Genomic DNA, 11,692 nt, shown 5'->3' with positions numbered 1-11,692 from the left:
ATCGTAGTAGACTACTAAGCGCCAGTCGTCTCGAATTAAATGCATGTTCAAAAGTCAAAAGTCAAAAGTCAAAAAGTCAAAATTTCTTTATTTGTTTGGACTAATAAATAGTTCTTACAAATCGTCATTTTGCTCTTAAGGAGCCTCTACATGTCTCATAATCTTTTTACCCTACCAGCGCTTCGAGACCAACATTTGGCAAGTGCTGAGAAGAAGCGCCGCAACAAACTCAGTCACCACTGTCTGCCGGTTAATATAAATAAATAGAAATAGTAGTAGTAGGTACATTCGATTCAGGAGCAGTTCACTGAATTTACCATGCATTCTTGTATGGTGTATCTTATAAGAATGGGTATACAAGATTGCGTGGTATATTAAACAAGGTAGTGACGTGCTAATATCTAGACTTACATATTAAGATACTAGTAGAAATGACTCGCATACATAAATTTGAATAACTTGGATTGACCAGTCCCCGAAAGCAGCGCCTGTTCACAGACATGACGAGTGAACCAGCCATCGCTTCACTCGACCATATTAGAGGGAATGTAACGTCGTAATGCTATCGAAATAAAGACTATTATTCAGTAGCGGGGTTACGTTATACGAACTTTGTGCTGGACATATTATTGTCATGAAAATTAATAATACAGCTGTGGCTAAGGACATTAAGCTGTATGTTTTCTTGTTGGAGTGTGATGAACTTGTTTTTGAATGATTTTCATGTTTACTTGGGACTTGATTGCTTGATTGTTGTTCATTTTCTTGATCATGGACTGGTAGTACAGACAGTTTTACAATTGGTCGCTGTAGGAGTCCATTTTTTGTTTTGAGTGTAACGACTCTGACATATCCATCGCTCCCTGGGTGAAGCTGTACAACCCGTCCCAAGGGCCATTTCCCGGGAGGAAGATTGTCGTCTCTGATCACTACAACGTCGTTTTCCTTGATATTACGTTGTGGCTTCCTCCACTTGCTTCTCGCTGCTAGTAGAGTAAGGTACTCACTAGACCAACGATCCCAAATATCCTTGTATATGCTTTGGGTTAGATGCCATCTGGTTCTCAAATCAGTTTCTGTGTTGTATATGGTTAGTGTGGGACTACTTGCTAGGAAGTGAGCCGGTGTGATGGCATCTATGTCGTTGGGGTCTTCTGTTAAAGAGCATAGCGGTCTAGAGTTCAAACAGCCCTCTAGTTGAGTTAGGATGGTGCTGTACTCTTCGAATGTGAGCATTTGTTCACCAATGACGCGCTTGAGATGGTATTTTAGGCTTTTAACGGCAGCCTCCCACAGCCCACCTGCTGACGGCCACGAAGGAGCGTTAAAATGCCACTCAATGCCCATGCTAGTCACCTCTGATAGAAAATCTTGGTTGATGATATCACGCAATGCATCATATTCTTGTTGGAGGATCTTGTTGGCTCCTATGAAGTTACGGCCTTGATCGCTATAGATGTGAGCGGGCACACCTCTTCTTGCGGCCATTCGACGCAGTGCTGACGGAAAGGCTGACGCTGTTAGATCCGAAACTAACTCCAGATGTACAGCCTTAGTAGCCATGCATATAAACACAGCTACGTAGCCCTTTGTGGTTTTGATGCCACGGCCCTTGTTGGCTTTAATCATGACATGACCGGTGTAGTCCACCCCTGTGTGAAGAAAGGGGCGCGACGGGTTAGACCTGGCTGGCGGCAGGTCGCCCATTAATTGGTTTTGTTGATCAGGATTATGTTTTCTACATTTTATACAAAGACGTAGACGTTTTTTCGTTGCTCTAATACCACCGATGAGCCAATATTTACGCCTCAGGATTGATGTAGTTAGGCGTGGCCCGCCGTGATACGTGAGCTCGTGTGCTTCATCAATTAGTAGATCTGCTAATCTTGTGTTACTAGGGATGATAGCGGGATGTTTTGTTTCTTGGTCGATATTGGCATGTCTCAGCCGGCCGCCGACTCGTAAGACGCCATTTTGATCTAATATAGGGTTGAATGCTATTAACTTACTTTTGCAGTTAATCGTCTTGTTTGCTTTTAAGCAGTTTATTTCCTCTATAAACTCCTCCTTTTGTACTTCTTTCACTATCATTTCTCTTGATTGGCGTAACTCCTCACATGATAAATAATCTTGTTTCTTGTTTCTTCTGATGAATCTCAGGACCCACCCCAATATCTTGATAGCTTTGGGTAAGGAACTGGTTCTTGTCAGAAGGTCCTTGATAACATTGTCCAGGCTGCAGTCTCCTGGCTGCTTGTTGTCCAGGGTGCAGTGTCCTGGCTGCTTGGTGTCCAGGTTGCAGTCCCTTTGGTTATCGATGATGATGGTAGTTGATGGTAGTCGATGTTACTTGATAATTGTAGTTGTCGTTGCTTGATGATAGGATAGGATAGGTGTTGGTGTAGAAGGTATTAATAAATTTGATATTTGAGGACAACAGAACTGATAAATGTTTTCGATAAGGCTAGCGGAGTTGAGTTGAATATACGCTGCCTGATGTTATGTTATGTTATGATGTTATAATTTCCCCCACCCAAATTGCTAACTACACTGCCTATGATTAAGTTGACCTACTTTGAAACGTAATAAAATGTTTGTTACTTTGTGACGCGCCCTGCGACGCATCGACAGCCCTAGCACCGAGCGCGGAGATTTTGACAACCCTACGGCTGCGCGGCCGCACGCCGCACGGACCGAGTTAATATAAGAGACGGCGGCGACCGCGGGCGCCTAGCATTCGCTCGGGAGCCATCGTAACAGCCAGACGATCGCGCGCGCGTCTACGGCTAATTACGCAAGAGTCCCTAGCGAATAGCTGCCCTCACTGTTCCCACTAACCTGGCTCGATAGGACTTTCGGCTCGCGCGGTTTCCGTGACACGAGCGAACCATCGTTGCCTGTATACACATTCCAATCCTCACCGAGTGCATGTTTTACTCAATCCCGACCTGCGGTAGCAATCCCGCTGCCACCCTTCCTGGATTCCTCCCCACTCGCCACGTAGGTCCTAAACCTTTTTACCTTTGGTACTCGAACCCCCACTTCGTTGACCTCGGTTACCGATTTGGTGAGCGGACCGTCCTACCCCCCTAGTTTATAAGTATCCAAACTAACACTTGCTAAACCTCGCACAGGGCGCCGCCCCTCTCGCGGATTACGTAAACTAGTCTCGGGACGCGAACCGGGCGCGTCGCTATCCCTCTTGTCATAGTAGATTTGCAATTGTGGAATAACTTGCTCATTATTTAAATAATAGTAATTTAGAGTCAGTGAAACTAGAATAAGTAAACTATTGTGGAACCTGAATTATAAGTGCCATTGTGTTATTGATTGTGCGTTTCCTTGGTCGAATATCCCTGTAGGCATCCTGGATAGGTACACATCCCTCATCGCAGAAGGCGAACTGGGACTTAGTACTAAACAGCGGGGTGTCAGACTGAGCTAGCTAAGACGCCCCGTTGCAATGGCGCCCAACTAAATAACCCACGGAACCTACAGGGAACACCAGATCGCTAGACACAAGCGAAAGACCAAAAGGAAAGCAAAACTTGGCACCAAATTGATAATCACACATGTCAGAACCGACATCTTGGATATACAAACTCAAGAAGACAGAACTTGAGAACGAGTGCAAAAGAAGAAACATAAAAACGGAGAACAGAACCGTACAAGAACTGAGACAGAACCTCACAGAAGTACTCAGAACCAAGCAATCCCGTCAACCAACCCAGTCCGCCAGTAAGTCCGCCGAAGACAGTGAGTCAGAAACCGATTTCGAAGACACAGAGATGCACCAAGAACTAGACAACGACAAACCAAACATGTCGTACACCATGGATCAGACCGAAAACATAACATCCAGATGGAACGTAAGCTTTGATACATACAACGACCCGGTGGAGTTCCTAGAGCAACTGGACGAACTCATGTCATCGGGCGAGGTCAAGCCAGATAAAGTGCTCAAAGTGCTCCCCAGATTCCTGAAAGGAAAGGCCGTACTGTGGTATAGAAATAATAAAAACTCGTTCACTACATGGAACGAATTCATAGAACTCTTCAAGTTGACATTTGTGAGCCGCGACAGTGACCTATTAGCTAAAATAGTGAATTATAGGCAACAATACCGCCAAAAATTCACAGACTACTTAATCGAAATACAAACGCTCATGCGCAGATACGCAAAAATGTCAAAAGAAGAAGAAATAACTAGAATCTACGAAAACATGAACGCAAAATACAAGTACTATATCAAGAAGTCAGAAGCAGACTCGGTAAGCAAATTAATACAACTGGCAAACGACTATGAAAATGTCACAGCAGACCGTCAAACTAGCTTCACAGAACGAGAACCACGAAATAACTACCACGAAACAAGCACAAATCAAGGACACAAGGAGACGGCATCATACATACACAATTACAACACAAATACTTGCTGCTGGAGCTGTGGAAAACAAGGACACTCGATGAAAGATTGCAGAAGTAAGAAAATACTATTTTGTAACGGTTGTGGCAAGATCGGCAAAATGAGTAAACAATGTTGTAAGAAAACAAGTGAGTACACACAGGCCATGACAATGAACACAAGTCCGCAAATTAAAGATAACCGTCCCTTCGTAGATGTATCGATACTAGGCGAAAAATATCAAGCACTCGTAGACACCGGCGCCACAAGATCATACATCAACGACCAAGTGAACAAGAAAATCGTAAAAAGAAACCTGAAACCGAAAGTAGTAAGCATAACAGCTAGCATGACAGATGGGCACACAACTCGAATTAAAGAAGCACTAGACTTGCAAATTAATATAAAAGGAAAAACAATTAACCACCAAGTGTTATATCATCCACAAATCACGAGTATACTGATCGGCATGGACATATTAAACAGAATAGGAGCCAAAATAGAATGGCCTAAAGATAGTACCAAGCAAGGGGAACAAGTGGGAACAACGTCAAGAAAAACGACAGAAGCCAACATCGTACCTACATACGAAATGGCCGAAACACCAAGTAAGAAAAAACACAAGATCAAATTCGCACACGAAAAACCAATCAAGAAAAAAGACTATTCACGGAACCCTAAAAATCAAGAAGTAATAAATAAACACGTAACACGCATAACACAAGAAAAACAAAAAGACTGGATCCAAAAGAAAATTCAAGAACTACAAAAAACCGGAAATAAGTACTATAAAATGTCAAACAGCAAATTATACAAGAAAATAATAAATCACGCATACGGACCGAGAACAGAAACATCATCAGACTGGAAATTATGCATAAACAAAAATGAAAAAAACCAGATCCTGAAAGAAAACCACGATACATCAACCGCAGGCCATCTAGGAACAGCAAAAACACTGAACAAAATATCACAGAGATATTATTGGCCCGGTATGTACAGAGATGTGTCAACGTACGTCAAGAACTGCAAAACTTGCCAAGTCAACAACGCACGCAAAACCTGGAGCGTAGTGTCTACAAACCCGAGTAGACCACTACCCATATCATCAAACCGGTCCACAGACTGGACTGAAATCCTCGATGTCGACACCGTCGACTACCCACAAGACCTGGACTGGCGCGAGTCCGGCCCTGGAGAGGAGCCGACCCGAGCTGAGGACCAGACCAGGAGGCGGCCGGGGAGAAAGAAGAGGCGCGGCCAAATCCAGAACCAGCTGAACAAGGCCAGTAACATTTACTCGTAGTTTAAACTTAATACCTAAGCTAGGTTTCAAGTACAAAGTACTTAGTAATTGTCTAGTCAGTTCTCGTTAAAGTAAATTCATCAATATTAAAAACAAGTCAATAATGTGAAAGTATTAATTAACATTACATAGCAACCCTGTATAATCTAGATTCTAGATCATTCAGTTCTTGAATTTAATCTCGTTAAATATCATATATCAATAACCTATAACTATTAATTAACATTACATAGTAGCCCTGTATAATTTAAATCGTTCAATTGTTCTATTTAATCTCGTAAAATAACTATTGACGCAAATCGCATTGTTATTTACTCGTAACTCGCAACCTAAACTCACATAAATAACAAACCGGTTTGCTACGCGTCAATAGTACTACCAGTTTCTCGATAACTTTTAAATAGTAAACAAACATTGTAAGAACGATTCACCGAGCGAGCTCATTTGCATATTATCAGAGAAACATGTATTTTTCTATTCGCCACGGGCGATCAACAGCGCTCGCTTACTAGATGACTCATAACTAGATTTTACCTGCCTAATGTTTGCGCGCCGCGTCAGGCTGCATTCAAAATATTGTTGTAGTTAAAACTTAACCCCTTAACTGCCATTGTCTTGTATAACTTTTAATAATTATAGAAATTATTAACATTAATCAGATGCCTATTCTGAGTATAGTAATTTAAATAATAAAACTAGTAAACTAGAAATATTAATAACAAGTGCCATGAATACTATTATTGTATTAAAGAAATATTTCAAGTAATACTCGTAATAACAAATTAAACAACTCGTTTAATTAGCTCATTAGTTAATGGTAAGCAAAAAAAAAATAAAGGTATCTTAATAACATTGTTTCAAAACTAAGCTAAAATTAGCGTTTAATTAGTTCATTGTAAGCAAAAAAATTAAAGGTATCTTAATAACATTGTTTCAAAACTAAATTAGCTAAAATTAGCGTTTAACGGGTTAATTGTAAACAAAAGGTCAAAGGTCCTACCTATCTTAACAACATTGTTTCAAAACTAAGTTAGCTTATATTAGCGTTTAATTAGTTCATTGTAAGCAAAAAGTTAAGGGTATCTCAATAACATTGTTTCAAGACCAAGTTAGCTAATATTATTATAAGTAAATAAGTAATGTTCCGTCATGTTTTAAATGAAGAGTTATTATTGGGCTAACGATTAAGTACAAGTTCAATCATGTTTTACATTTTAATTTTTACTCGCCATGAAGTTACCCAGAAATAACTTATTATTATCATGACCTTTAGTTGTTCTTAAAGAACCTTTATGTACCAGACTTGTGATTTTTCCAGGTAAAAATCTCCAAAACAAGGGAGGATGTGACGCGCCCTGCGACGCATCGACAGCCCTAGCACCGAGCGCGGAGATTTTGACAACCCTACGGCTGCGCGGCCGCACGCCGCACGGACCGAGTTAATATAAGAGACGGCGGCGACCGCGGGCGCCTAGCATTCGCTCGGGAGCCACATCGTAACAGCCAGACGATCGCGCGCGCGTCTACGGCTAATTACGCAAGAGTCCCTAGCGAATAGCTGCCCTCACTGTTCCCACTAACCTGGCTCGATAGGACTTTCGGCTCGCGCGGTTTCCGTGACACGAGCGAACCATCGTTGCCTGTATACACATTCCAATCCTCACCGAGTGCATGTTTTACTCAATCCCGACCTGCGGTAGCAATCCCGCTGCCACCCTTCCTGGATTCCTCCCCACTCGCCACGTAGGTCCTAAACCTTTTTACCTTTGGTACTCAAACCCCCACTTCGTTGACCTCGGTTACCGATTTGGTGAGCGGACCGTCCTACCCCCCTAGTTTATAAGTATCCAAACTAACACTTGCTAAACCTCGCACAGGGCGCCGCCCCTCTCGCGGATTACGTAAACTAGTCTCGGGACGCAAACCGGGCGCGTCGCTATCCCTCTTGTCATAGTAGATTTGCAATTGTGGAATAACTTGCTCATTATTTAAATAATAGTAATTTAGAGTCAGTGAAACTAGAATAAGTAAACTATTGTGGAACCTGAATTATAAGTGCCATTGTGTTATTGATTGTGCGTTTCCTTGGTCGAATATCCCTGTAGGCATCCTGGATAGGTACACATCCCTCATCGCAGAAGGCGAACTGGGACTTAGTACTAAACAGCGGGGTGTCAGACTGAGCTAGCTAAGACGCCCCGTTGCAACTTGATAATGTCATTGACTGCAAAATGCTCACGTTTGCAGAATGTTGAAACTGTGCGAGAATCGCTGATGCTAAGAAATGCGCTTGCAACGTAGCAAAGTATGATAATGTAAAAAAATGATGTTTTTGTGGCAATGCACAAGCCACAATGTTAATGATAAATGATAATGTTTAGTGATACCGTACGGGCCACAATGTTAATGTTATATGTTTGTTTGTGAGTAGCACCGTACGGACCACGATGTTTAATTGTAGCCTCTTGCTTAGGTACTACAACTTGATAAAATGATATGTTAAGATCAGTAGCGTCTTGATTGCCACTTTGTTGATCTTGTTTGCTTGTTTTGTAGCGTCTTGATTGCTACTTGTTTGATATTAAGTTATGTAGACTCTTGATTGCTACATAACCTTGATAATGATAAAGTTGATAGCTTTCTTGGTTGCTACCATTTGATGATTTGATAATGATGATGTTAATACCGCGCTCAGTGAAAATGTTAATTCACGAGTTGGTCAGTTTTGCTACATTGCTTGCAAAGTGTTATGAATCAATGATATTACGTAACAAATAATAATGTTACTGAAATAAATTGATATTCCCGATTGATATGGGAAGACCAGTGTATGGTCGATGTCTTGATAATGTTAAATGTTGTAAGAAATGTTTAAGCAGTCGGGATTTGGAGTGGTTGTAAGGCACCCCTTCCCGACGCCAAGTAAATAAACTGATAAGACCGACTGTAGGGTCCTGAAGGTTACTGATGATAATGATCCGGCTCCAAGATGTACGGGCGGGAGGCAGTGGTTGTAAGGCACCGCTCCCGTGCCCGGGATATGCGGTCAGGAAGGGAACTAACTCCCTAGTGAGCCTAGAGTCCCTATTCCCTAAGACACTAAGTCCCTAGAGCCCATAGCTGGGCATTAACTCGTTAATTCGTTAATCGTTAATTAACGAAGTTAACATTTCTATTAACGGATTAACTTTTAAGTTAACTTTAAAAAATGTTAACGGACTCGTTAACTTCCGTTAAATTATCCTAAGTCCGTTAATCGTTAATCCAGTAACTACTATTTACCAAAAAGATACAGCAGGCACGCCGAAAACACTAGAAAAACGCGTTGCGTGGAGCTGTATGCTCAATGTCATTAACTATATGGTGTAATTTAGCTTTCTCAAGAGTCAAGCACACACACAAACACAAGCTGAGTTCGGTAAAATGATGTGTGACGTGACGTTTCTGCCAAACTGCAGAAAATGGCGGAGGAAATACATGATTAAGCATGAATTGTATATGAATTGATGTTCGTTAATCTGATTAAAACTCGAGAACGGCTGGGCCGATTGAGCTGATTTTGGTTTTAAAATGTTTGTCGTAGTCCAGGGTAGGTCTAAACGGTGAGCAAATACGCGCGCGATATTGTTTTTCTGTGACAGACAAAATTCCACGCGGACGAAGCCGCGGGCGGAAAGCTAGTCATGAATAATATTAACCACTTGTTTACCTCTCAGTGTCTTCAGGCAACTTAAAAAAGTACATTCTGTGTTTTTATTATTATTTAGACAGTTATAAATAAAAAATAAATAAATCTTTGGACAATTTCACACAGCGCCAGCTAGCCCCAAAGTAAGCAACTTAATGTTTGTGTTATGGGTGCTAGCTTAACGGGTATACTACTTATATGCTTTTTTTTTTCAAATACATAAATATTATACATAGTCACACCCAGACCCGTCACAGAAATTAAAATTCATCATTTCAATTTCTGCCCGGCCGGGAATCGAACCCGGGACCTCTCGGCATAGTAGTCCGTTCTGAACCACTACACCAAACGGCCGACAGTTAAATACTGCACAGTATTTAGTACACCATTTTCTTTTTTTTTCCATCATACTTACACAAGAATACGCGTGCGTGAGTCAATGCTTGCTCGTAAGTGAGGCCTTGTCGAATAGTAATCCTGTAGGGTGCCATCGTGCTTTTTTTGTTTTCGAAGTAAATACTATAGACTAAGAGCTGGTGAACGCCAGACCAACGTCATTTTATAAAAGCTGAAAGTTTGTCAGCGTATGCTCCCAATATAAGTCAAAGTCAAAGTCAAAATTTCTTTATTTGTTTAGACTAATAAATAGTTCTTACAAATCGTCATTTTGCTCTTAAGGAGCCTCTACATGTCTCATAATCTTTTTACCCTACCAGCGCTTCGAGACCAACATTTGGCAAGTGCTGAGAAGAAGCGCCGCAACAAACTCAGTCACCACTGTCTGCCGGTTAATATAAATAAATAGAAATAGCAGTAGTAGGTACATTCGATTCAGGAGCAGTTCACTGAATTTACCATGCATTCTTGTATAGTGTATCTTATAATGGGTATACAAAATTGCGTGGTATATTAAACGGTGCAGTCCTGTTGTCCCCCCTGCTTGGCCCCCCTAGGGGAGCCAACAGGATTTCGAAATCCTGTTGTCCCCCCTGGCTAGGGGAGACAACAGGACTAGATTTTTAATCAATGATTTGAGGACTGTTGTCCCCCCTGGCAAAAATTATTTAAAAGCCATAAATTTTTATAGCATAATTTATGAAAAACTGAAGTATTTGACTGAATGCCAAATTGCCAAACTGAATACCTAAACGTTTGTCAAGGTAATAATTACAATTTTGATAGGTATTGGTGCCGGCCGGTATTAACTAACACTTACAAACTTGAAATTTGGCAGGTAGGTTTCCTTATAGTGTGTAGACATCCACTAAGAACGGAATTTATTTATTAAAGTATTGAAAATAATATGACGAAATCGCGGGCGGCTGCTAGTTGAATCACTGTCACTGAGCAAGTAATTTGTTGAATATTATGATTAACTAGCTGTGCCCGCGACTTCGTATGCATGAAAACCCTGCAAATTGCTCTGCACCTATTACTCGTAGCGTGATAGTATATAGCCTATAGCCTTCCTCAATAAATGGGCTATCTAACACTGAAAGAATTTTTCAAATCGTACCGATAGTTCCTGAGATTAGCGCGTTCAAGTAAACAAACAAACTCTTCAGCTTTATAATATTAAGTATAGATTTAAAATTATTCAGTTTTAGCATCCTACCTACTAATATTGTAAGTAAATGCGGAACTTTGTGAGTATGGATGTTTGATACTCTTTCACGTAAAAACTACTAAACGGATTTTTACTTACACTTGATAAACTTTACAGTACCTAGATAATATTTTTTATACATGAGAATAGCATAATAGAGGTACTTAGCTTTTGCCTACGGCTTTGTCCGCTATATGTTTATATTTATTTATAAAAAAAGATAAAGTTACTTTCGCATTTATAATATTATTTAGTAGGGATAATTTATAACGATTCTGTCAAAAGCAAGTAAAGCAGATTTTGAAATAGTCTGAAATAGTACCGGTATCGGTACCAAGAACTTATATTTTTTTCGTTATCCAAATGTTAATTATTATTTGACATACGTTTAGGTATTCAGTTTGGCAATTTGGCATTCATTCAGGTACTCCAGTCCTTCTTAAATGTTATAAAATTTTATGGCTTTTAAATATTTTTTGCCAGGGGGGACAACAGTCCTCAAATCATTGATTATAAATCTAGTCCTGTTGTCTCCCCTAGCCAGGGGGGACAACAGGATTTCGAAATCCTGTTGGCTCCCCTAGGGGGGCCAAGCAGGGGGACAACAGGACTGCACCTATTAAACAAGGTAGTGACGTGCTAATATCTAGACTTACAGATTACATACTTAAATACTAGTAGAAATAA

At 40.7% G+C, this 11,692-nt stretch overlaps 1 protein-coding gene across 1 annotated transcript; it reads right to left on the bottom strand.

Annotated features, from left to right (window-relative positions):
* Positions 1-668: 668 nt before the first annotated feature.
* On the bottom strand, positions 669-2,091 carry LOC135087309 (uncharacterized). The gene is made up of 2 exons (XM_063982107.1): positions 880-2,091; positions 669-776 (listed from the first exon to the last, which is right to left on the bottom strand). Exons 1-2 carry the CDS (start codon positions 2,089-2,091, stop codon positions 669-671), a joined length of 1,320 nt encoding a protein of 439 aa, XP_063838177.1.
* Between the last annotated feature and the right edge of the window lie 9,601 nt (positions 2,092-11,692).

Source organism: Ostrinia nubilalis, assembly GCF_963855985.1.
Source record: "Ostrinia nubilalis chromosome W unlocalized genomic scaffold, ilOstNubi1.1 SUPER_W_unloc_1, whole genome shotgun sequence".
Lineage (NCBI taxonomy): Eukaryota > Metazoa > Arthropoda > Insecta > Lepidoptera > Crambidae > Ostrinia > Ostrinia nubilalis.
Note: the sequence above shows the minus strand (reverse complement) of the source record. Positions and strands in the feature narration are given on the sequence as shown.

Coding starts and splice junctions, on each gene's coding strand:
- LOC135087309 (XM_063982107.1), bottom strand. CDS start 2,091: ATGATAGTGAAAGAAGTACAAAAGGAGGAGTTTATAGAGGAAATAAAC. Junction 777..879: donor AATGGCCCTTGGGACGGGTT/GTACAGCTTCAC, acceptor CTGTACTACCAG/TCCATGATCAAGAAAATGAA.